The sequence below is a fragment of the Rhinatrema bivittatum genome, chromosome 6, assembly GCF_901001135.1.
Source record: "Rhinatrema bivittatum chromosome 6, aRhiBiv1.1, whole genome shotgun sequence".
NCBI lineage: Eukaryota > Metazoa > Chordata > Amphibia > Gymnophiona > Rhinatrematidae > Rhinatrema > Rhinatrema bivittatum.
In genome coordinates, this window is record NC_042620.1 from 110,406,079 (window position 1) to 110,431,592 (window position 25,514).

Consider the following 25,514-nt stretch of genomic DNA (forward strand, 5'->3'; position numbering starts at 1 on the left):
GTACCTGAATGCAGGTTCTTTTCTCTTCCTCTTTATACTCCTTTGGCTCACTGTATCTCATTAGCTTCGTCCATAATCCCCCTTCCAGAGGGAGGATTGTGCCTTCCTCCTGGCTCTCTCCTGCTGGTAAGAATGCCATCTCCTCCTCTTCACCTTCCAGCTCTATTTGTAGCTCCTCCCTCCTCAGGTCAGGTGCTTCTGGTCCTTTGCTGGGCTCCTCAAGGTGGGACCTGCCCCTTCCTTGCCAATGGACCTTCCAAGGTGTCCCTCCTGCCTGAGGAGGACCTATCCAGTTAGCTAGTTCCTCCCCCGCAGGGATACTCTCCCTGCCTTTGCCCCAAACAGGGGAATTTCTCACGTCTCTTGACCTGACAGAGATCTAGCTGCATATTTCCATTCACCAGGAGTTTCAACATTTTCCTGTGCTTTGCCGTTCTGGGATGTCATTATCAATGTCCTGCCCTTTGGGCTGTGCACTGCGCTCAGGACCTTCTCCAAGGTCATGGTGGTGGTACAGCATTTCTGCGCTCGGAGGGCATTTTGCTCCATCCATATCTAGGTGACTGGTTGATTCGTGCAGGAGAGTCACTTGGCATCTCGCAAGGTGATTTTGGCCCAGAGCAGTTTACAGCCATCTCAGACAAAGTATCTTGGTGTGTGATTTGATACAGCGCAGGGCAGAGTGTTTCTGCCAGAGAGTCACTTTCAGGAGTTAATCGCTCAAGTTCAGGCCCTGAGAGAGGTTTTTCACCTGCTGATGTGGTCTTATCTGCATGTCCTGGGATTGATGGCAGCCATATTGAATGTTGTTCCCTGGGCAAGGGTGCACATGCAGCCCCTTCAGCACCTGTTGCTCTCCCAGTGAAATCCACGGTCACAGGAGTACATAGAGACTCCATTTGTGTTTGGAGGTGAGCCTACAGTTGCAATAGTGGTTACAAGTGGATTGTCTCAGGAAGGGGGTTTCCTTGGAGACACCAGACTGGTTAGTATTCACTGTCCGAGTTGGTGGTGCAAGATTACTGTGATGCCGAGGAGGAGCAGCAGCAGACCATCAATCAATGCTTGCAGTTTACTGAGCAGCTGGAAGCTCGAGTGGTCAGGATGATGTCGGACAATGCCCCAACGGTGGCCTACATCACTCATAAAGGCAGAACCAGAAGCCAACATGCATCAGTAGAGGTAGATGCACTCAAGGTGTGGGTGGAGCTACATCTGTAAGACATATATCGCCTACCACATTGCTGGGATGGACAATATGAGGACTGACTTCCTCAGCAGGCAGGTCTTAGACCCAGGAGAGTGGGAGTTGGCAGACAAAGCCTTTTGACTTATAATGATGCACTGGGGTCACCCATACCTGGCTTTACTGGTGACCTTTGGCAACGTGGAGGTTCTTTGGTCCCAGAAGGGATCCGAGAGCACCAGGCATTGATGCTTTCGTTCACGTTTGGCCGCAGGCCGGAGTGTGGTATACCTTCCCACCATAACCAGTGATAGGCAGGGTCATTCGGTAGAGTGCAAGTCAGACTGACACTATACTTCTGATGGTTCTGGATTAGTCTTCGAGGCCGTGGTATGCTGGTCTTCAGAGGCTATTGGTGGCATTTGTCTCAGATTACTACTTAGGATGGATCTATTGCATCAGGGGCCCATACTACATGATGATGTGGATCGGTTTTGTTTTATGGCTTGGCCCTTGAGAGGGCTTGGTTGCTGAAGCATGGATTTTTTGCTCCAGGCTGGGAAATTTTCTCCATCTCTAGCTCTGGTTAGAGTTTGGAGAGTGTTCAAGAGCTAGTATGAGGGGTGAGATTCTTACCCCCTCAAAGTTGGAATTCCACAGATATTGGAATTTTTACAGAAAGGATTGGTCCTTAACACTTTGAAGATGCAGATAGCAGCTCTCATGTGCTCTAGTAGGCAAGTCAATGTTGGAACCTTGTTTTCCCATTAAGATATGTCCAGATTTTCTTTATGGGAGTTAAGCATCTACGTCCTCCCTTGCAGCTACCGGTTCCTCTTTGCAAAGTTAATCTGGTCTAGCACTTTTTAGCAGGACCTATTCAGGGTTAACTCCACTAGGGCTCAGGTGGTTTTGTGGGCGAAGCTTCAGTTGTCTCCTGTCAAGATTTGCTGAGCAGCAACATGGTCCTCCTTACACACTTTCTCTGAGCGTTACTGCTTAGATGTTTGGGCTCAGGAGGATGCGGCTTTTGCACATGTGGTACTAATAGGACCACAAGCAGTCTCCCACCCTTTTCGGGAATAGCTTTGGTACTTCCCACTGTGTGGATTAGCCTGCCTGAGTGCAGAGGAAGGAGAAATTACTACTTACCAGCAACAACTATTGACACACAAGGTGAAAATATCCAACATTCTTGTCCAAACTCTGATGTGTTTGGACCATTCACATCTGTTAAAAGGTCAATTGTTTCACCAGACACAATTTTTAAAAGTCTGAAAGATGCTTCCATTCTAGGTCTTGGGGAGGGGGGGCTCATCTAGGAAAACATTTGTTCTCAGAGAACCTGGCCACAAGAGCTTGCGTCTTCATAAACCATCTAGAATTGAGAGCAGTCTTCAATGGTCTGAAAAAATTAGTCTATGGTTGAAAAACAAGCTGGTGTTAATACAGACAGACAGACAGTTTGCAGTGTTTTATATCAACAAAAAAGGAGGAACAAGTTCTTATGCACTTTGTCTAGAAACAGCAAAAAACTGGAAATGGCCAATTTCCTAGGGGCTGTTTCTCCTAGCTATCCACTTTCCTGGAGACTAGAATTAGATAGCAGACGGATTAAGTCACCAGTTTCAACTGCAGAAGTGGCTACTGAACGATCAAATAATGCAGGAATTTTTCCCAACATTGGGGAATTCAGTAAGTAGACCTCTTAACTCAGTAAGATTAAGGATATTCATGTCTCTGATCATGCAGAACAATGGACATCTCCTGCATCCTAACCTTCAGTCTTTAGCTCTGACTGCTTATATGTTGAAAGTCAGTTAGTGTCATCTACGCAATTGCCCTCAGAGGTGAAAAGTTCTAGCTTCAAGGAAGTATGCTAAGAAGATGGTACAACTTTAAATAGTAAAGACTTACTGTTTTACTCAGGACCCTTTTCAGGATCCTGTGTTTGTTACTTCACTGTCTGCTAAGCCTTTCTAATGCTGATTTTGAAATTAATGCTGTCTGAGTTCATCTCAGCACTATAGCTGCATACCACAGTGGCTGGGATGGTGCTTCCATTTCCCATCAACCTACAGTTTCCAGATTCATGAAAGGCCTCACATTTCTAAAACCTCTAATAAAGGATCCTTGGGATCTAAATGTAATTCTTGCTCAGCTCATGAAAACTTAATTTGAATAGCTGACAACTACTGATCTAAAATGTTTCTTTTTGGAAAGATTTATTTTGGATGGTGGTTACTTCTGCTTGAAGAGTAAGTGAATTGCAAGTCCAAGTCTCATACTTTCCTTTGTACTCAAGGTTTTCACAACAGAGCAGTTTTGAAAACTCATTCTAAATTTATACCAAAAATTGTCTCATTTTTCATTTAAATCAGTCCATTGTATTGGCAGCATTTTTCCCAGTACACATGCCCAAAAGGTCAAGCAGACTCTTCATACACTGGACTGCAGAAGAGCTTTACTATTCTATTTAGAAAGAATATCCTACAGAAAGTCCTCACAACTCCTCATTTCTTTCAACCCAGTTACATAAGGAGTCTTGGGTCGAAAGAGGATTCTTTCCACTCATATCTAATTGCATCACTACAATCGCTCAGGACTACATCTTCAAAGCAAAAGGCCATTGAGTTAGGGCTAAGACAGTTTCTTTGGCATATCTTTGGTCTGCTTCCATAGACAATATCCGCAAAGCTGCTTCTTTATCTTCCATACATACTTTTACTGCCTAGAAAATGCTTCGTGCCAGGTCAGAAGTTTTGGTCAAGCAGTTCTTCAAAGCTTTAATTAATTCCTTCAACTCTTATCATGCAGCCTCATGTAATAATACAAGTTACGGTAATATATTAAAATTCTGAACCAACAAAATAATCAAATGCAACTCTGAGCTTGGGAGTCCCCATTGTGTGGATGACATTATCTTGCTTGTCCATGGCGAAAGCTGTGTTGCTCACCTGTAACAGATGTTTCCATAGGCAGCAAGATAAATCAACCGCACAATCCCTCCCATGTCCGCTAAAGAGTTAATTAGTTTGCTACAAAAAATGAGACTTGTATGGTGGATAACGGCGCAGGATGATCCATACATGCTCAGAAAAATCAACCCAGTTTTTCTGAGCTCTGAGAGAGCTTTTCTGTCTCAGCTGAACTGTATAACATCCTTTACTTGTATGGCTGATTTATCCTGCTGTCTGCAGAGAACTCCTGTTTACAGGTGAACAGTTTAGCTTTATATGCACTAAGGATTGACTTTTCAAATGGTTCCGTGCATATAATAGCATTTACATGCATAAATAGCATGTGTGTGTGTGTGTGTGTGTGTGTATATATATATATATGCTATTTTATAAACATCGAGATTATATGCGTATTTTTGGTTTTGTGCATACATTTTACCAGAGGGAAAAAAGGGTGGTCTAAGGGTTTCCAGGGCGCGGTTCAGAAGAAAGTACGGTAGTTGCCCTTTTGTAAGAGATACACATTTACATGACTGAATTTTATTCGTACACTTTTACAGCTGCTAATTGACTCACTCAAGTGAAATCAGACTAGTCTGTTGCCTATACTTTTTGGGTGGGAGGAGTGGGTAAACTGGGCATTCAAGGTGAAGTGCTAGATTATCTAAGTGAACTGGAGAAGTGATTTCAAAATCAAGTATTTTCAAAACAGTATACACACACACGATATAAAATATCTGCCTCTGCTTTTAATTCTGAGTGTTTATTCACACACTGTCGCAATTATTTTGCATGCAAAATATACATATATAGAGTATGTTTATAAAATGGCTAGAGAAAACATGTATTTTCTTGCACTGGAAATATACAAGTGTACTTTTGGAGCAGAAATATACAGTATTTTATAAACTGCAGTTTGTGCTGCATGATTTCTTAAATACTTACATTAATCTCCACATATCCACTTGTGTGCGCAAATGCTGTACCATGGATAGATTTAAAAGTTGGGCTCCAAGGTTGTACATTTTGGAAGATTTGCTCAAACCTTTGAAATTAGTGTCCAAAATGACTCTAAATACTGCCATCTTCAATAACTGTCTTTTATAAAACTACATAAAATTGGGCCAGCTTGGTGATTTAGTGGCAGTACTGTGTGTTGCCTTATGAAAGACCTGAGTTTGATTCCCAATTCCCCTAGCCTCTTCAGTGGCATTCACAGCCCTTGGGGAAAGGGAGTCTTGACAATTGCTTCTTGGTAACACCTACTGGCTGGACTTAGGGTGCATGTATACTGGGTTCCAGAGGGAGAACCAGCCCTTTACTCCTAATCAGGAATTGTCCCTGCAGCGACTGGGATAGATGAAGTAGGGGAGATTAGAAAATAGGCAAAAGCAATAGATAGTTGTGAACAAACTCTTTGCCCACTAGCCCAAGAGAGACTGGTTCCATTGAACTAGAAGCCCAAAGAAGCAGGAGGAACTGTCTGGATAAAAAAAAACAAAAACAAATTTATAGAGTTTGTTTTAAACAGCAGTGCTCATTTATCTTGCATCCAAGTGTAATTATACATTGACTGATTCGGATCACTTTAATATAAAGTTGGAGGAGTAGTGGCAATGTCGATGGCACAAGTTCCTGTTCATACCCCATATCAGTCCAGACTACTGGATTTTGCTTGCCTGCTGGCAGATGGCGACAGAGAAAAGTTTCACTGACACTACCCTATAACCTGGTGTGCTACCTGCAGTCCCTCAGTATTTTTCTTTCTCCAGCAGATGGCAGTGGTGTAAAACCTGCAGTCTGAGATAAAAAAGAGAAGAGAAATAGAAAGGAACAAGAAAAACAGGTTTCCAGTTCCTCCAGGGGGTCGTTAGGTCCTGTTGGGGCCATCCCCCCTGGTTTGAGGCAGACGAGCTGGGGGTTGGTGACCCTTGGTGGAAGCTCTCCTGGATTCCCATTGGGGTGCACATCTGGTGGTCCAGATCCTCACCCTTCACGAAGCAGCATTGGAGTGGCGCTGGCAGATCTGCATCCGAACATCCTGGTTGATTAGGGAAGTATTTGCTTTCTTTTCTGTTTCCAGGACTTGTGGTATCATTAAAGTGTATTAAAAAATGTTTGCCTGCCTTGCTTGTATGTTTGCTGATTGAGCCACTTGTGGGGATGGCTGCGGAGGGCAGAGCTACTCCCCTTCTGATTCCCTGTTTCTCTATAGACTCAGAGGTAACTTCAGTGGTGCGTGGCTCTTGGTGCCGCGTGGTTAACATGGCACATGGCTCGACCTGCCAGTCCTGTGGGAATTCAGGTTCACGTCTATCAGGCCAGATTATGCACTTGCTGCATCTCAGGGGGGGTGAAAATACATCAGGTCAGCCTAGCACTGGGGTAAAGCCTAAACAAGCCCTGCAGCTGTTGGGTTCTACTACTGAGGCTTTCCCTGACAGTGCATGAATGGTGGCCATTTTGAATTCCCTTCACATGCCAACAGGGGAAGCAGGGAGATCTCCACCTCAGCTGTCGTCTGCAGTACCCAACCCCAGGAAGGGTCAGAAAAGCTCTGGCACATATGTGGATCCTCTGGACCAGGATTCTGCTGATTCCCAGGAATTTTCTGAAGAGTTTGTGCTTCTGATGCACAAGAGAGCTGCAGAGGATGTTAACCCTCTGCCCCAGTCTCATTCCACTAAAGGTTCTCGGAAGGTGAAGAGATCCAGGCTCACAAAGGAAGAGCTATTCATGAGCCGTTCGAAGGATTTGGGGTCTTTCACCTCATCCAAATGGTCCCGAGGGGGTGCTGAGAGCTCAGAAGATGCCAATGAGATGACAGTGGATTCTCAGGGGGCAACCCCAGACGAGGAAACAGAAAAGGTTTCGGTAGCTGAGGGGGATGACCTTAAAGTGGAGCACCTGTTTCACAAGGAGGAGCTCGGGCCCTTGATCCTGCATGTCATTAAAGAGCTCAGGATTAAAGTTTTGCAAGAGGAGTCCAACTTAGAGGGGATGGATCCAGTTTTGGGTGGCTTGAGGGGACCAGCAAAGGCTTTTCCCTTTCATAAGTTAGTAAAAAAAAAAAAAATTGGTGGTTGGGGGAGTAGGACAGTCCTGAGTCCAGCTTAAAAGTGGGTAAAAACTATAGTGAACTATATACAAACCTGGGAACTTTTGACTTCCAGTCACACTGAGATTACCATGGATGAACGGATGGGGGTGGGGGGGGGGGGGCAACTGCACAGTGGGACCGGATGATCACAAATTTGCTCTCATAAACACTCTTACATGTTTACACTTACTTTCACTGCTCATTCTCTCGCATTCTCTCATGTCCATTTACATCTTTACTTCTGCCATTCTCCCACCAACTCTCATGTCTCTCCCTCTTCCATACAGACATGCCCACTCACTTTCACACCCATGCTCACTTGCGCTCAGCGCTCTCCTACTCACCTACATTCACTCTCAGATCTCTTCTTCCTACACAAATACACACTCACTCACAGACATGCTCATTCATTCTCTCTCTCCCCTTTCAAAACACACTAGCAACAGCAGACTCTAACTTGGGCTCCTGGAGCAGCAATAGCCTCTTCCTTCTCCTGTGCTGCGGAAGTGGACGCTGCCTGTTTCTTACTCCTCGTTTGATGCACAGGCAGGAAGTCACAATGTCGATTGGTCAAGGCAAACAGGATGGGGCGGGCAAGTGGCTGGATACAGGAGACAGGCTGTGCAAGAGCAGGTGGTGTCACGAGGAAGCAAAGTTAAGAGTTAAAAAGGCAGGAGATGGTAGAAATCACTGTCTAGTTCCTCCTTTTTCAGCTGCGCAAGACCAATGACATTTCTTTCTTCTTTCCGGGTCCAAGCAGATTGGTTTTGCTGCAGTACCCGGAGATTTCCGGTATTGGCCCGGAGACCTGGTAATTCTTTTAGAATTCAGGAGTCTCCGGGCCAAATCCGGAGAGTTCCCAGGTATGCCTCCCACTATCCATGACTCGTGGATCCCTAGTGCTCTCCCTCCCTAACCCCTGCCTGATCCTCTGCTCTCCAGTCCTTTTCCTATATCTCCCCTAGCAATGCTCCCCATTCACTTGTGCCACATTGACAAAGAGCTTTGATCCAGCTTCTCCCCACACTTGCCATCCCAACCTGTGCACACACTCATAGAAAAGACATTGATACAGTCCCCACCCCAGGCCATTTATCATCATCATTAATTATCATTCATATATTCATAATCATCGTTTTAATCACCAATTCATCACTATTATTCAATTCACTATTATTCAATCAATATAATCAGTATCAATATTTAATATTAATCATCAATTCATCAGGCAGACCAATGAAACCCTGCCCAACCCACCCACCCACCCTGAGTTGAAAGTGTGCTCTTAATCAGAGAAAATTCTGTTTCACTCAACGCACAATAAAGCTCTGGAATTTGTTGCCAGAGGATGTGGTTAGTGCAGTTAGTGTAGCTGGATTCAAAAAAGGTTTGGATAAGTTCTTGGAGGAGAAGTCCATTAACGGCTATTAATCAAATTTACTTAGGGAATAGCCACAGCTATTAATTGCATCAGTGGCATGGGGTCTTCTTAGTGTTTGGGTAATTGCCAGGTTCTTGTGGCCTGGTTTGGCCTCCGTTGGAAACAGGATGCTGGGCTTGATGGACCCTTGGTCTGACCCAGCATGGCAATTTCTTATGTTCTTATGGTGTATATATAGTCATCGTGTTTGCTTCTTATAGTTCTCTCTCTCTCGTTCTCTCTCTCTCGTTCTCTCTCTCTCTCCCACCCCCCCCCCCCCCCCTTGATTGAAGCCGTCGAGTGCCTTCCAGCTTTTCAGCGTGTGCATGCAAGAAAATACAGTGGCTCCAGCACTTGTGTCGCGAGAGGTGCGGAAATAGTGGCGGCCCAGAGATTTTATCGTCTGCCCAGAGACCTGGAAATTTGTCTAAATTTCCGGAGTCTTCAGGCTAAATCCGGAGAGTTCCCAGGTGTGACTATATAGCCATTACTGAACAAGACATTGGATCTTTTGGTGCTTCCGAAAGTCAGTGCTTTGGTGTTGGCAGTAACCAAGAAGATCACCATTCCGGTGCCGGGTCTGCTGCATTGAGAGATGTGCAGGATCAAATATTGGAGGTCCATCTCAAGAAGATTTTTGAGGTCTCGGCTTTGGCATAAGGGCTATGGTTTGCAGCAGTTTTAAGTAAAGAGCATGCCTTCACTGGATCTAGCAGTTGTAAGCGGCGCAAGCTACATCAGCTGCAGTGAAACAGGCTGAGCGTTTGGAGGCAGCAGTAGCATATGGGATAGATGCCTTATATGATGTCAGCCGTGTTGGCCAGGTGGTTACTGTAGTTATAAAAATAGACAGCTGATGTTTGGTCCAAGTCTCAGCTAGGTGCTTTTCCATGTAAGGGCAGGTTCTTGAATGGTGAGGATTTTGAGAAGATAATGAAACATCTTGGAGATTCCAAAGAGCAGAAGCTTCCAGAGAACATACCAAGGGGCCCAAAATGTTTTCCTACTCGTGCACGGTTTTGGGACAATAAGAGATTTTGCCAAAATAAAGGTTCTTCAGGGTCTCAGAAGCAGGCATACAGTCCTGGAGACAGTCCTTTCGGAGTGGATGCAAGCCATCCTGAGACAAGCCTGTTCAAGGAACTGAGAATACAAAGTCCTCGCAGTGAGGCAAGAATGGTCCACCTTTCGGTTTCAGCTGTCAGAGGGCGTTTAGTGCTTTTTTACGAAGAGTGGGCCAAAATTACAATGGACCTGTGGGCCCTAAGTGTGATAAGAGATGGCTACATGTTAGAATTTGCTCAGCCAATACGAGAGGTTTACATTAGTTTTCCCTTGTGCTCTCCATGCGAAGCAAGTAGCTGTTCAGGGAACGGTGGACCGCTTTCAGAATCTGGGAGCTATAGTGACAGTTCATCATTAGGAGCAAAGAACAGGAAGGTATTCCATTTATTTCGTGGTGCCCAAAAAGTAGGGAACGTTTCAGCCAATTTTGGATTTAAAGAAGGTAAATACAGACTTCAAGTTTCCTTGTTTCCGCATGGAGACACTGAGGTCTGTCATAGTGGCAGTACACAAGGGAGAGTTCTTGGCGTCTCTGGGATTGATAGAGGCATATCTACACGTCGCCATCAGACCAGAGTACCAGCGGTTTCTATGGTTCATGATCCTAGAGGTACATTTTCAGTTTTGGGCCCTTCCTTTTGAATTGGTAATGGCTCTGCATACGATCACCAAAGTGATGGTGGTGGCAGCATCCCTCAGATGAGAAGGCGGGTTAGTGCATCTGTATCTGGACGACTGGCTCAATTGGATGAAGTCGGAAGACCTCTGTCGGCAGTCAGTTTACCATGTACTGCGGCGATTAAGATCTCTAGGAAGAATGTTTCTCATGGAGGGAGAGGATACTGAAGTTACAGGATCAGATTTGTTGCCTGTTAGGGTGGTCGATGCCCAGAGTCTGGGACTATTTGCAAGTTCTGCGCTCTATGGTATCAACATTGGAGCTGGTGCCTTGGGTATTTGCATATATGAGGCCTCTTCAGAGAACACTTCTCTCCTGGTGGAATCCATTATCAAAGGAGTTCCATCTTCTCCTACTGCTCGAGGGGGAATGCAGAGACCATCTTTCATGGTCCTTATTCGCACCAGTCTGGAGCATGGTGTGGAATTGGAGGTTCTGAATTGTATGATAGTCACCACCATTGCCAGCCTTTCTGGTTGGGGGGGGGGGGGGGGGGCAGTGTGTCAGAATCAGTTGGCGCAGGGCCAGTGGTCTAAACAAGAAGCATCATGGTCTATCAATCGGTTAGAGACGAGAGCGGTGCATTTCACTTTCCTTGCCTTTCTTCTACTATTGTGTGACAGTCTAGTTTGGGTTCTGTCAGACAATGCAACGATGATGGCTTACATCAACTGGCAGAGAGGAACCAAAAATCAAGCGGTGGCTCAGGAGGTTCAGGAGTTGATTCTTTGGACGGTACACTTGGAGTAACTGGCAGCGTCTCATATAGTCAGGGTGGACAATGTTCAGATAGATTTTCTCAGGCAGAAAAGGCTAGACCCTGGGGCATGGGAAGTGTCAGAGGCAGCAATGCATCTCATTCACAACAAATGGGGATTTCCCCACATGGACTTAATGGCTTCCAGACAAAACAAAAAATTGTCTCAGTGTTTTAGCCACCGAAGAGAACATGAGGCAGAGGGAATCAACACTCTGGTTCTCCCATGGCCTTGATGCATTCTTCTATATGTCTTTCTTCCGTGGCCACTGGTGGGCAAAGTGCTTCGGAGGATAGAGAAACGTCTGGGTAATGTGATTTTGGTGGCTCTGGAGTGGCCTCGTCATCCATGGTTTGCAGACTTAGTCAACATGGTAGTAGACTGACCATTACGGTTCAGCCATCTGTTTAACCTTCTCCACCAGGGCTCAATATTTTTGGATTAGGCGGCTCACGTCTGTCTCTTGACATGGCTTTTGAGAGGAAAAGGCTGAGGTGGAGGGAGTATTCCGAAGAAGTCATTACCACTTTATTGCAGGCAGGGCAACCTTCCTCATCCTTGCAGTATGTACAGATTTGGGGAGTTTTCAAGTTTTGGTGTACTGTTAACAGAGAGTATAGTCTATTCTGGCTATGGTGTTGCGTGTGTTGGCCTTTTTGCAGGAAGGTTTGGTTAAGGGTCTGGCCTTTAACTCTCAGAGAGTGCAGATAGCAGCCTTAGGCTGTCTTCAGGGTAAGGTGCAGGAATATCCTCTGTCTGCTTCTGGATGTGATGTGTTTCTTTGAGGAGCGAAGAATTTGCATCCTCCGGTTTGGAAGATCTGTCCATCTTGGAACTTTAATCTGGTGCTTAGACAAATGTATGAAGGCTCCATTTGAACTGCTGAAGAGGGCAACCATAACCATAACTCAGAAGGTGGTTTTTCTGGTGGCTATTTGTTCAGCCAGGAGAATCTCGGAACTTCAGGCCTTGCACTGTCGAGATAACACAGATTCTGAAATATGTTGAAAAGGTATCATTAAAGGGAGGAGGAATAGCCTAGTGGTTAGAGCAATGGGCTACGAACCAGGAGACCAGGTTTCGAGTCCCGCTGTCGCTCCTTGTAACCTTGGGCAAGTCACTTTACCCTCCATTGCCTCAGGTACAAAACTTAGATTGTAAGCCCTCTGGGGACAGGGAAATACCTACAGTACCTGAATGTAAACTGATGTGATATCTCAGATTGAATGTTGGTATATAAAAATAATAAATAAATAAAATAAATGAAAATCATTACAGTGCCATCCTTTCTTCTTAAGGTTGTTTCGGCATTTCATCTTAGTCAAACAGTGGAACTTCTGGCTTTTCCGGATTTGGATATGTCCACTTCTCACACGTGCTGTGAAGTGGTCCAAAGAAGGGATGTAAAGTGACAAAAGCTAGGATTATGCATTGGCTGAAAGAGGCTATTGGCTCAGCTTATATTTGTAAGGATTGTGATTCTGGAGGATTAAGGGCTCACTTGACTCATTCTCAAGTGACCTCATGGACTGAATCCCAACAGTGTCCCCACAAGAGATTTGCAGGGCAGCAGCTTGGAAGTTGTTTAACACTTTCGCCAGATATTATTGCTTGGATGGCTTTGGGGAGAGTGTTCTACAAGTGGGATTCTCTTATAGGGGATCTTAGGTGCTTCCCAGGAGTCTAGACTGATCTGGGGTATGAACAGGAAAAGAAAATTGGTTCTCGCTTGCTAATTTTCATTCCTGGAATACCACAGGTCAGTTCAGAGACCCACCTAATAGAGTGAGGAGAATTCTCCACTTGTACTGATAATTTATGTATAATGCAGAGTTGTTGATGGATTCAGGCCTGGATTTTCTAAGGTCGGCGGTAACGGGGGCAGGGGGGCAAAGCGGGGGGGGGGGCCGGGCCTGCGAAAGCCAGTGCACTGGCTGCTGGCTTTCGCACCGAATAACTACACCATAAAAGGTGTAGTTATTCATCATGAAACTGGCGGCGATAAGGGTCCTTACCTTTCACCGCCAGCAATGTCACCGCAGCGTCGGCCCCAGTGACGCCCCAACTCCTCCTCTTTCGGGGCCGACTCCGCCCCCATTTAGTGATCACACGTGAAAATGGACTTTTCGCTTGCGATCGCTTTTGAAAATGACCCCCCTCAGTGCTGTTCCATTTTGGGTTCTTAGAACGAGTTTCCATTGTGTTTGTGACTTCACCTTCCTCCTGCTCGCTTATTTATTTATTTATTTGGTGCTTTTCTATACCGGCATTCATGATACAATCATATCATGTCGGTTTACATGGAACGGGGGTACAATAACCTTAGATATTAACAAAGCGAAGAGAAGCAGAAGTTACAATAAACAGGGGTGCTGGAACTGGGGGAAGAGGAAGAACAAAGCATAAGTAACTCAACGGCAAAAAGAGCAATTATTTACATTGTGCTGAATGTACAGTAATGTTTGCTATGTTGAATCAGTGAGTTTCTGGAAAGGCTTGTTTATGGGAGTTTGGGTTCATGATTCTTAGTGTTGTTTCATTTGTTAATATCTTGGCCTGGGAATAGGTCAATACTGAGGGTCTGCAAGTGGCACACTAGGTTATATGGTAGTGTCAGTGAAACTTTTCTTTGACTCCATCTGCTGGCAGGGAGGCAAAACCCAGGATTCTGGACTGATCTGTGGTATTCCAGGAATGAAAATTAGCAGGTAAGAACCAGTTTTGCTTTTGTGATCATTCTTAGTCTCTCTTTTGTAATATAATTTTCTGTTCTCAGGCAGGCAGGCAACAGCCTGGACTCTTGTATCTTGCCGTTTTCAAAATTCTGCCTCTTTCATTGATGGGAATGCTGGAGATTAACAAAAATGTAAGAATGTCAATCACTTTAATATACCAGTGCATACATAGTGCACCTGTTTATTTTGTTCTGGTACTTATGATCCTGATTAATATAGAAACATAGCTGGCTCCAGTAACACTTGACTTTTTCTTGTGTCCATTTTCAATAAACTGAATCTGTCTGCAGGTTTGATGTACTGACCATGTGTTATTTTGGAAATAGTATTACAAAATACAATGGCTGACATGATTGATCTGCAGCAGCACTGTCAGCTGTAGGCATTGGATCCAAGTTTGTTTCCAGTCCCAGCTACTTGTATTGAGGTTCGGGGCGGGGTAAAGGCAGTGTTCACAGTTCTTGGGTGGGGGTCCCAGCTATCCTCAACATTGACATCCACGGGCTGACTGCGTATTTAGTAGGGAACTCCAGTCTACCCATCAGCCAGAGGGCTCTTGCTGAGAGGAGTTAGCTGTATGGGAGTAAACAGGGATTTTTAAAAATGGTACCCTTCCCCACCACCACCACCACTTAGCTGCCAGTAAAAGTCCATGGTGGTATATGGGACTTAGTTCAGCATTTAAAGTAACTCCTTTTTGAAAGCGGAGTACAATGTTAGATAAATTTGGTTAGATAATGTTGCAAGTAGAAAACTATAAAATACATTCTTAGGTCATTGAAGTGAACCTTGTTTCTCTATAACTGAAATATTTGATTTAATAACAGTGATTCCAAGTGGTTAGTTTCTAGTAATTGGGAAACTCAGAATCAGAGTATACTGCTGTGAGGCTTATGCAGCTACTGGTATTTGTGCCTAATGTCTTTCTACCAACAATACTGTCCTGGTGCAGCATACCTCTGTAATAGGGAGTATTCAAATTGGTCTTCATTGGTCTGTTACTAAACTAACTGTGGCTTAATACCATAATTGAAAAGTTGTGAGAGAACCTTAAAATGTATTTTTGAGCATGGAAATGAGTGGAAATGAATTGGCATTATTTAAGGCATGCATATCAAGTTTCTCTGTTCTGGATCCTGAAGAATGCTTTCCTTGTACGAAGGAGGTGGGCAAAACCTTGTGCTTCTCTCTGGGTGGATGAGAGAGAACAAATAAAAGTCATTTGTTATCTTAGATTCTCCTGGATATATTAGTTGGCATTAACATTCCTCCGCTTTTAGAAAACAGATACCACAGGCAGTGCTTTTAAGGCTTAGTTATCAAGGCCGGTGCTAGCTTTTTTGCTGCCCTGTGTGAACAATTACAGTGCTGCCTGCCTCCCCCCACTGCCGTTCGTTCATTCTCTGTCCCAGGACCATCCAAAAAATGCCCAGCTCCCTTCAGTGATATAAACTTTAAAAACTGACACCACCCCCCCCCCCCCCCCCCCAACCCATGGCTGGTGCAAGGGTATTAGTTGCCCTAGGCAAACCTTATAATCTTGCACAATGCCCCCCCCCCCCCCCCCTACAATTCCACACACACAGTTTACAGTTATGTATTTATATTTTACATGAAAAATATCAAGGTACAGTACTCTGTGGTAAAATTATTACTTACATTATATATATATACATGCTGTGAAGCCAACCAGAAATTCCTGCAAAAAAGACATTTGGAAGCCATATGCTATTAGACCCTCCGAAAGTCCTAAAACATTAATACACTTCCTATTAGGAGAATGCCTCACCTCAGTCACACATGCAGAACATAAACAGACCCTCACCAAATACAGAATAGAGCAACCATAAAGTAGAAATACAAACTGTGAACTGGAAACCACAAGAAGCCAGACACTCTGTGCATTGCAGCAATGAAAAAACAAAACCATCACCATTCCTCAAATATCAAACAAAATCAAGAAATAAAATAAATACGTAATCATAATACTAAAAATATACTAATAATATTTCAAAAAAAGCTGGATAAAAGATCAAATAATTAAAAACTCATATACAAGTTTTTTTTAAATGCTCCAAACACCAATAAAATATTTCAAAACAGCAGACACACCAAATAGCACCTGAAAAATAAAAAAAAAAAAGGATGTTCCTTCTCTGTGCAGGCCCTGTGGTATTGTGTCATTTTTGCAGGGATTTCTGGTTGGCTTTGCAGCAGTGTATTGAAATATAATGTGATATTTTTACCACAGAATACTGTACTTTGATATTTTATATGAAAATTATCAAATACATAACTTGAGCACCTAGACCTATCCGACGTAAACTCAGCAACTTCATCATGGACCAACATCACTAAAAAGGTTGCAGATCAAATTTGCCCCATGACAACTAAATCTATCAATCCAAACAAAGACAACAGGAGACCCTGGTTCACACCAGAGCTAAAAAATCATAAACACGAGTTGAGATGCAAGGAACAAAATTGGCGAAAAAACCCATCTACAACCACCCTCCTCATCTACAAATCATGCCTTAACTCATACAGAAACAACATCAACACAACAAAGAGAATATTCTTCTCCAAAAAAATCCACCACCTCATCTTTGATTCAAGAGCTCTTTTCTCTTATGTATCAACCCTCACAAAACCCCCGGCACCGACCATTCCAGACGATCAAGCACTCACTAAAGCGAATGAACTAGCAGACTTTTTCGACAACAAAATCACTTCACTTCTAGCTCCCCTCAAGGGACCATCTACACATCCAAAACACGTAATCAACCTCACCCCCCAATCTTCGCAATCACCCGCTCAACAAACACCTCATTCAACCGCTCAACCACCACTCCCAACAGATCAACAACCATCGCACCCAAATGTCAAACAACCTAACACTTCACTAACACTACTCAACACTTTTGAGCTCACATCCACTCTAGAAATAGAGAATATTCTCAAGAAGATAAAACCATCCTCTCATCCATCAGACCATATTCCATACAACAAACTGTGTCTGATCTCCAACACCATAGCCAAACCTTTAGCAGACATTATTAACTGCTCCTTCTCTCAAGGACATGTCCCGAACCAACTCAAGTTAGCCATGCTCAAGCCGCTCCTCAAAAAACCTAACTTACCCACCTCAGACCCAGCAAACTTTAGACCCATAGCAAACCTCCCGTTGATTGCCAGAGTTATGGAGAAAGTTGTAAACAAACAACTTACAGAATATCTTGACGAAAACAACATCCTCACCTCAAACCAATTTGGCTTTCGCAAGTCTATGAATACCGAATCATTATTAACATCATTATCAGACACTATCATTTTCAACCTAGAAAAGGGCCAACCTTGCCTCCTCGCTCTCCTTGATCTTTCATCAGCGTTTGATACCGTTAACCACTCATGCCTCCTGCAACGCCTAATAGACATTGGCATTACAGGAGTAGTTTTTAACTGGTTCAAATCATTTTTGGAGAACAGAATATACAAGGTCAAGATAAATAACAAAGAGTCCCACACCATCGAATCCAAAAGGGGGGTACCACAAGGATCATCCCTCTCCCCGACTCTTTTCAATATTTATCTACTCCCACTTTGTCAACTTCTCACTAACCTTAAGCTAAGACATTACCTATACGCGGATGATATTCAAATCCTCATCCCTATAGAAGATTCCATATACAAAGCCATATCATTCTGGAATAAATGCCTGTCAGCTATCAACAATCTACTCACCAGCCTCAACTTGGTTCTAAATAAAAACAAAACTGAAATCCTCATTATAACTCCGGAAAACTATACCCCTTCCTCACATTCTAACACTAATCAACATCCGGTCACCACAGGGCTCTCCACCACACAACAAGTTAGAGATCTGGGAGTCATCATAGACAACAGACTCAGTCTCAACAAATTCGTCAACAACACAACAAAAGAATGTTTCTTTAAACTTCAAACATTAAAGAAACTCAAACCTCTCCTCCTATACAGAGACTTCCGCATGGTTTTACAAGCCATCATACTCCCAAAGCTGGATTATTGTAACTCTCTCCTCCTAGGCCTTCCAGCATGCACCATCAAACCACTTCAGATGGTCCTGAACGCCTCTGCAAGAATTCTATCAAATGCCAAAAAGAGAGATCATATCACCCCAATTCTCCACCATCTCCACTGGCTTCCAATTAAATACAGGATCCAGTTCAAGTCTTTAATGATGATACATAAGGCCTTACACAACATCGCACCTCTCAACCTAACATTCCAAATTCAATTACACACATCTGTGAAACCAACCAGAAGCGCCTATCAGAACAGACTAATCACACAACCTGTGAAATCCGTTCTGAGGAAACGTGCATTATCCACAGCAGGCCCTTCACTTTGGAACTCGCTCCCTCCAGACCTTCGTTTAGAACCATGCCACTCTACATTTAAAGGGAAACTTAAGACTTGGCTTTTCAAACAAGCTTTCCCCTAGAGCCAAGAACACGAAGAAAAGTCTTTTCAAGCCCACAACGAGTTATTCAGATCTATTTTTTTCTTCCTTTGTTAATCAGAAATTTACACATGCTGACTTCAATGTAAAACTTATTACTTTGTTTTTGTTCAATGTAAAACTTCTTTTATTCTGTTCTATGTAAACCGCTATTTGTAGCGATAGTTACTGTTCTTTGTGAACCGGGGTGATATGTATATTATACAGGAACCTCCGGTATATAAATTAATTTAAATAAATAAATAACATAACTCTTAACTGTAAGTGTGGTATGGTAGGGAGGGCATTGTGCAAGGCTTTAAGGTTTGCCTAGGGGCACCTAATACCCTTGCACCAGCCATGGGTTCGGGGAAGGGGGAATGGTGTCAATTTTTAGTTTGTATCACTGAAGGGTGCTGGGTGTTTTTTTGGTGGTCCTGGGACAGAGAATAAACGAATGGGGGGGGTGGGTGGGGGGGCAGCACAGTAATTGTTCACACAGGGCAGCAAAAAAGCTAGCACCGGCCCTGAGTATTACATACATGTAAGGTGCATGTTTTCCTTATTTGGAAGAATTGATGCCACAATAGTGCTTTTCCCTCTTGCTTAAAACTTGAATAGAACATCACAAAGCTGCACAAATAGCGTATTTATTTTCTTGTTTAAACAGATTTTTGGAAACGGTGTGACAGATGCCACTGTCGCTCATGGAATGTTAATAGTTACGTATAGTGTGGGTTTGGTGAAACTCTACAGCTTCCAATGGATCCTGGAGCAGGTAATGGAGGAAAGAAGTCTGTGATGCAAAAGCAGTATAATAAAACCAAGCTGAGTTTGAATTAAAAAAACAAAACAAAAACCTAACAGCAATTCTAGAAATGAAACTATACATGGAAAAGTTTCAATAGTTAATGGTACCTGCAAAAAAAAGATTAATTCTATGCTTTAATCAACAAATATGTTCTTTACTATTTAAGGCTCCAGCAACACTTGACTTTTTTCTTGCGCCCATTTTCAGTAAACCGAACCCGCGCGCAGGTTTGATGTACTACCATGTGTTATTTTGGAAACAGTATTACAATGGCTGACTTGATTCCCTGTACTTACCCGGATCAGTCCAGACCATGGGTTGAGCCCCTCTTCCAGCAGGTGGAGACAGACCAAAGTTCTAAGGATAGCCTATATAAGGACAGAACCCACCCTGGAACCCTCAGTATTTGTCTGTCTCCAGCAGGTTGAACAGCTCACCCTGTGGTTCCCTGTTAGCTTGCCTTCTGTGCTCTTTGGTGTTTTCTTCTTTCTTTCTGGGGCAAGCTCACGCAAGTACATTTTTAGTTTGCCTTTCTTACATATTTAAAAAAAAAAAAAAAAAAAAAAAGAATTTTACAGAGACTGTGTTAGGGTAGACAATTCTGTCTCCCTCGCTCTTGGGGTTCCTAGGGGGGCTTTGCCCCTTGATTTTTATCAGCCTAGGTTCCCTTCCCGGTGACCTAGTGTGGGTGATACTGGTGGTGCCAGTCCCTCTCCCCATTTTCTCTGCTGCCGACCTCCGAGATGTATATTCCTCGCTTGGGCTGTCAGGGATGTCTTTTCCCCTGTCTCTGTGAATAAAAAAAAAAAAAAAAAAAGAAATAATAAGGGAGATTTTGTATTTTATCACAGAGGACCATTCTGTTTTTGTTTAGAAAAAATAAATAAATAGTAAGACAGCAGCTTTTTGTGAGGGAGTGGGGTTCAATCTCCCGCCCAGCTCCTCAGGGGCTCCCCGGTCAGCTGTTTTTAATTGACATCGCGGCTGGTTTTTTTCCCTGCTCATGCCGCGGCCACTTTCTTGTATAGTGTGTGGAGAGTTGGCCTCCCGATTCTCCCGTGAGGGGGTATGCTCCAGGTGCCTTTCAGGGGGGGAAAGCTCCTCTTCGGTTTCGCATACTTTTAAACCTCTGGGTCGGACTCCCTGACTTGCAGCCAGGCCGTTCCCGTCTCGGGAACGGCGGCCATTTTAGGTGTTTCTGAGGAAACACAGTCTACTTCTCCTGGGGCAGGGGACCCGATTTCTTCACTTTTACCCCCCAATTTGAGCCCGGTGTGCTCTTGGGGAGGTGGCTCGGACCCCCCCCTCCTCATCCGCCCCTCCCCCCATGGGAAAATCGTCCCGGACCCGTTTTTCTTCGGATTTTGTTCTTTTGCTTCATGAATCTTACTTGGCTAGCTTACAGAAGGAGGTGAACCCCTCCCCTGAATCGTCTTCTTTTGCCTGTGCCGTCCCCCGTTCCTATTCCAGACCCTCAAGGTTCGGGTGGTCCCGGGAACTCCCCCGCCCCGGTAGACCCCCTTCCCCCCCCCCCCCCCAGCCTTCCATGGACCAGTTGGATGAAGGGGAGAATGATATCTCGGCCCAAGCCCCCCCCCCCCCCCCCACTGGAAGGCGACGATCCCCGTGTTCTGCGCTTGTTTCAACGGGAGGAACTAGAGCCTCTTATTCCTTTTGTTCTCCAGGAATTGGGAATTGAAGCCCCCCCCCCAGAAGATTCTGTGGCGGCGGTGATGACACCAAATGCGGACCCGGTCCTGGCGGAACTCAGGGCGTTACCGCGTACCTTCCCTTTTCATCCGATGCACCGCTTGCTCCTCCTCCGGGAATGGGAATCCCCAGAGACGGGTGTTTGAGTTGGTAGGGCTATGGAAAAGCTCTACCAGCTCCCTGAGGACTGCCTGAACATGTTAAAAATTCCAAAAGTTGATTCTTCTGTTACTGCGGTGACAAAACGTACCACCATTCCGGTGGAGGGCGCCACAGCATTACGGGATGTGCAGGACCATAAGCTTGAATTTTATTTGAAGCGCATTTTTGAGGTTTTAGCTCTAGGAGTCCGGGCGACAATTTGCAGCAGTCTCATGCAGCGGGCAAGCCTTAGGTGGATGCAACAGTTACTCAGCACCCAGGACCTCCCAACTGCAGAGGCTGAGCAAGCTGAGCGTTTGGAGGGCGCTATTGCCTATGGTGCGGATGCCCTTTATGACTTGCTTCGGGTCCAAGCAAAGGCTATGGTTTCTGTCTCGGCCCGACGTCTTCTATGGCTACGTAATTGGTCCGCTGATGTTTCTTCTAAGGCTCAGTTGGGCACTCTTCCTTTTAAGGGCAAGTTGCTTTTTGGTGAGGACCTGCAGCAGCTTATTAAATCCTTGGGTGAGAACAAGGTCCACAAGCTGCCAGAGGACCGTCCCAAGCAGTCGAAGTCTTTTTTTCCCGACTCGCACTCGCTTCAGGGGGAACCACCGATATGGTAACAGGGCCCATGAATCCTTCCCCAGGGGAGGCGTATCCAGGTCACAGTCTTGGCCGTCGAGGCTTCCGAGATGGCCATCAGCAACTCACGACTGCTAAGTCAGCTCCCCAATGAGATTCGGCTGGTCCATTCCTCCGCTCGAAACTTAGGTGGGTGTCTTTCTCTGTTTCTCGAGAAGTGGGCCAAAATTATTTATTTATTTATTTATTTATTTACAGTTCTTATATACCGCACAAAGGGTAGGGGACTATCCGTCTAGGCGGTTTACATGTTAGTACATACACAAACAATATTGTACAGTTACAAAGACAGTTCATAAAATCATATACAAAACATATTAAAATTCATAAAATAATCAGATAACTTTTTCAGGATCATGTAGTGTAATAAACCTAGTATATATTGTATGCTTGAGTGAAGAGATGAGTTTTTAACAGTTTTTTAAATTCTATGCGGCTAGCTGTCAGGCGGATATGTTCAGGCAAAGCGTTCCACAATAGTGGACCGGCAACAGAAAAAGCTCGTTTGCGGGTCAGTGCTAAACTTACATCCGATCTCTGGGTTCTCGAAGTGATAGAACATGGCTACGCGTTAGAGTTTGCCAGGGACCTGCAGGACCTATATATCGAGTCCCTTGTGGCCGTTCCAAACGGCCGGCGGTTTGTCACACCCTGTTGAGACTTCAGGGATTGGGGGCGATCCTTCCGGTACCAATGCAAGAACAGGGCGCCGGGCAGTATTCAATTTACTTCGTTGTTCCCAAAAAGGACGATTCCTTTCGACCTATTTTGGATCTCAAGAAGGTCAATCGAGCTCTCAGGGTTCCCTGTTTCAAGATGGAAACCCTGCGTGCAGTAATTGCGGCAGTCCGTCCCGGCAAGTTTCTAGCTTCCCTCGATCTGACGGAGGCCTATTTTCACATCCCCCATCTGTCGGGAACACCAAAGGTTCCATCGTTTTCAGATCCTAGGCCAGCACTTCCAGTTTCAGGCCCTTCCCTTTGGTCTTGCGACTGCTCCCCGCACCTTCACCAAGATAATGGTGGTCGCTGCAGCAGCTCTCCGACGAGAGGGGATATTAGTTCATCCTTATCTGGACAACTGGTTGGTAAGGGCCAAGTCTGCTGCCCTCTGCGTGCTCGCAGTGGACAGACTATTGGCCCTTCTCACTTCACTCGGCTGAATAATCAACTACTGCAAAAGCAATCTTCGGCCCTCACAAGAGCTAGAATTCCTGGGCGCTCTTTTCAACACCTGGGTCGGGAAAGTTTTTTTCTCTCGGACTCGCAGGCCCTCAGCCTAATCGATCAATTGAACATTTTCGTGTCTCTACCACTTCCCACGGCATGGGATTATCGGCAGGTTCTAGAGACCATGACTTCCATGATCGATCTCGTCCCCTGGGCATTTGCTCATATGCATCCTTTACAGAAAGCTTTGTTATCCCGTTGGAAGCCAATATCCGAACAATACCAGGAGATTCTCCCTCTCTCCGACTCTACCATTGCCAATATACAATGGTGATTCTCCCTGGCTCACCTTCTCAAGGGGATGCCTCTTCTGACTCCCTCTTGGATCATAGTGATGACAGATGCCAGCCTCTCCGGTTGAGGGACCGTCTGCCAATCCCAAATGACTCAAGGTTTCTGGTCCCTGTCCCAGTCACAGTGGCACATCAATCGTCTAGAAGCCCAAGCGGTTCGCCTGGCCCTCAAATTTTCTTCCTCTGATTCACCACAAAGCGGTCCGGGTGCTTTCCGACAATTCCACCACGGTGGCCTACATAAATCGGCAGGGGGGACTCGAAGTCGTCTAATAGCGCTAGAGGCCAGCAAGCTTTTTCTCTGGGCAGAGTGGCCCTTGGATCACCTGGCGGCCTCCCACATAGCGGGCAAGGAGAATGTTCAAGCCGACTTTCTCAGTCGACAGCATCTCGATCCCGGCGAGTGGGAGTTCAGACGTATCGATGGACCTAATCGTGCACAGGTGGGGTCCCCCTCACCTGGATCTTATGGCGACACTATCCAATGTCAAGGCTCTCCGGTTCTACAGCCAGTGGAGGGAGCATTGTTCGGAGGGGGTGGACACGCTGTTTCTTCCCTGGCCCTCCGACATTCTACTTTACGTCTTCCCACCGTCTCCCCACCGTTAGTGGGGAAGGTTCTACGGAGAATAGAGCTCCATCGCAGACCGGTCATTCTCGTGGCCCCCAATTTGGCCCCGATGGCCGTGGTTCGCGGACCTGGTGAATCTCACTGCGGACGGACATCTTCGTCTCGGTCACCTGTCCCATCTTCTGTGGCAGGGTCCCGTATTTTTCGACCAGGCGGATCGCTTCTGTCTAGCGGCATGGCTTTTGAACGGAGACGTTTGAGATGTAGAGGATATAAGGAAGAAGTTATTGCCACCCTCCTTAGGGCTCGCAAACAGTCAACATCACTTACCTACGTCCGAGTCTGGAAGGTTTTTGAAAACGTCTGCGAGGTGTTGGGTGCTTCGGCACATTCGCCTTCCGTTTCGGTGATACTCACCTTTCTTCAGCGTGGTCTCTCCAAGGGTCTTTCGGTCAGCTCCCTGCGAGTTCAGGTTTCGGCTCTTGGTTCCCTCCTGGGCTCCATTGAAGGTTGGGCGGTCGCCTCTCATCCGGATGTTGTACGTTTTCTCAGGGGCGCTAAGCACCTGAAACCTCCTGTCCGCTCTTTTTGTCCTTCGTGGAGTTTAAATTTGGTACTTCGAGCTCTTTGTACGGCGCCGTTCGAGCCTCTCCGTCGTGCCACTCTCAAAGACTTGACTCTCAAGACTGTCTTCTTGGTCGCTATTTGTTCAGTCAGGAGAGAGTCTGAGCTCCAAGCTCTATCTTGTAGAGACCCTTTCTTACATTTCTCGGACTCGGGCATCTCTCTCAAGACCGTACCTCCTTTCTTACCTAAGGTGGTTTCGTCTTTTCATATTAATCAGTCCGTGGAACTTCCTGCTTTTTCGCCAGAGGATATCGTGGCGTCTGGTGGTAGTGATCTTCGTCGTCTCGATGTCAAACAAGTCTTACTACGTTATCTTGAGGTCACTAATGATTTCCGGGTCTCCGATCATCTTTTTGTCCTGTGGAGTGGACCCAACAGGGGGAAGCAAGCTTCTAAGGCTACGATCGCTCGCTGGTTGAAGGATGCGATTTCTTCTGCCTACATTTGCAAGGGCCGAGCAATTCCTGAAGGCCTAAAAGCTCATTCTTTACGTTCTCAAGCGGCCTCTTGGGCGGAGTCTCAATCGGTGTCGCTGCAAGAAATTTGTAGGGCGGCTACATGGAAATCTCTTCATACGTTTGCTCGTCACTACCGACTTGACATTCAGGCTCCAGTCTTTGGTTCCTTTGATCGGCAGGTGCTTTGAGGGGGACTGTCTGGGTCCCACCCTTTGTAGGAAAGCTTTGGGACATCCCATGGTCTGGACTGATCCGGGTATGTACAGGGAAAGGAAAATTAGTTCTTACCTGATAATTTTCGTTCCTGTAGTACCACGGATCAGTCCAGACGCCCGCCCATTCTTCTGTCTGCTCGAATTCTTTTTCCTTCTTACAGGATTTTCTTTTTCTATCTCTGCATTGTCTTCCTGGAATTTACTGATAGGCACCGGAAGCATCGTTACAATGATCAGGGGTAGATATACAAGAGCGTTTAGTTACACAGTTCATTCAATTGTTCTGTTATTTTGTTTGGTTTAAATTAAATTACTAGTTATCCTGTTACTTGCTTGATCTTGTACTTTCTGCTTTGACAATGGTTGAGGGCTCGAGGGTGGGTTCCGTCCTTATATAGGCTACCCTTAGAACTTTGGTCTGTCTCCACCTG

General features: G+C 45.3%; 1 protein-coding gene across 4 annotated transcripts in view; it reads left to right on the forward strand.

Annotated features, from left to right (window-relative positions):
- Positions 1-25,514, forward strand: part of DCAF17 (DDB1 and CUL4 associated factor 17) — a 155,914-nt gene that overhangs the window by 84,001 nt on the left and 46,399 nt on the right. For 2 of the 4 annotated variants that reach the window (XM_029605757.1, XM_029605758.1), the window contains exons 7-8: positions 13,945-14,034; positions 19,054-19,161. The exons of 1 other annotated variant lie outside the window; for it this stretch is intronic. In XM_029605757.1, the coding sequence (XP_029461617.1) occupies positions 13,945-14,034; positions 19,054-19,161 (198 nt within the window). The remainder of the gene's footprint in view (positions 1-13,944; positions 14,035-19,053; positions 19,162-25,514) is intronic. One more of the 4 variants, XM_029605759.1, reaches the window with a different exon arrangement.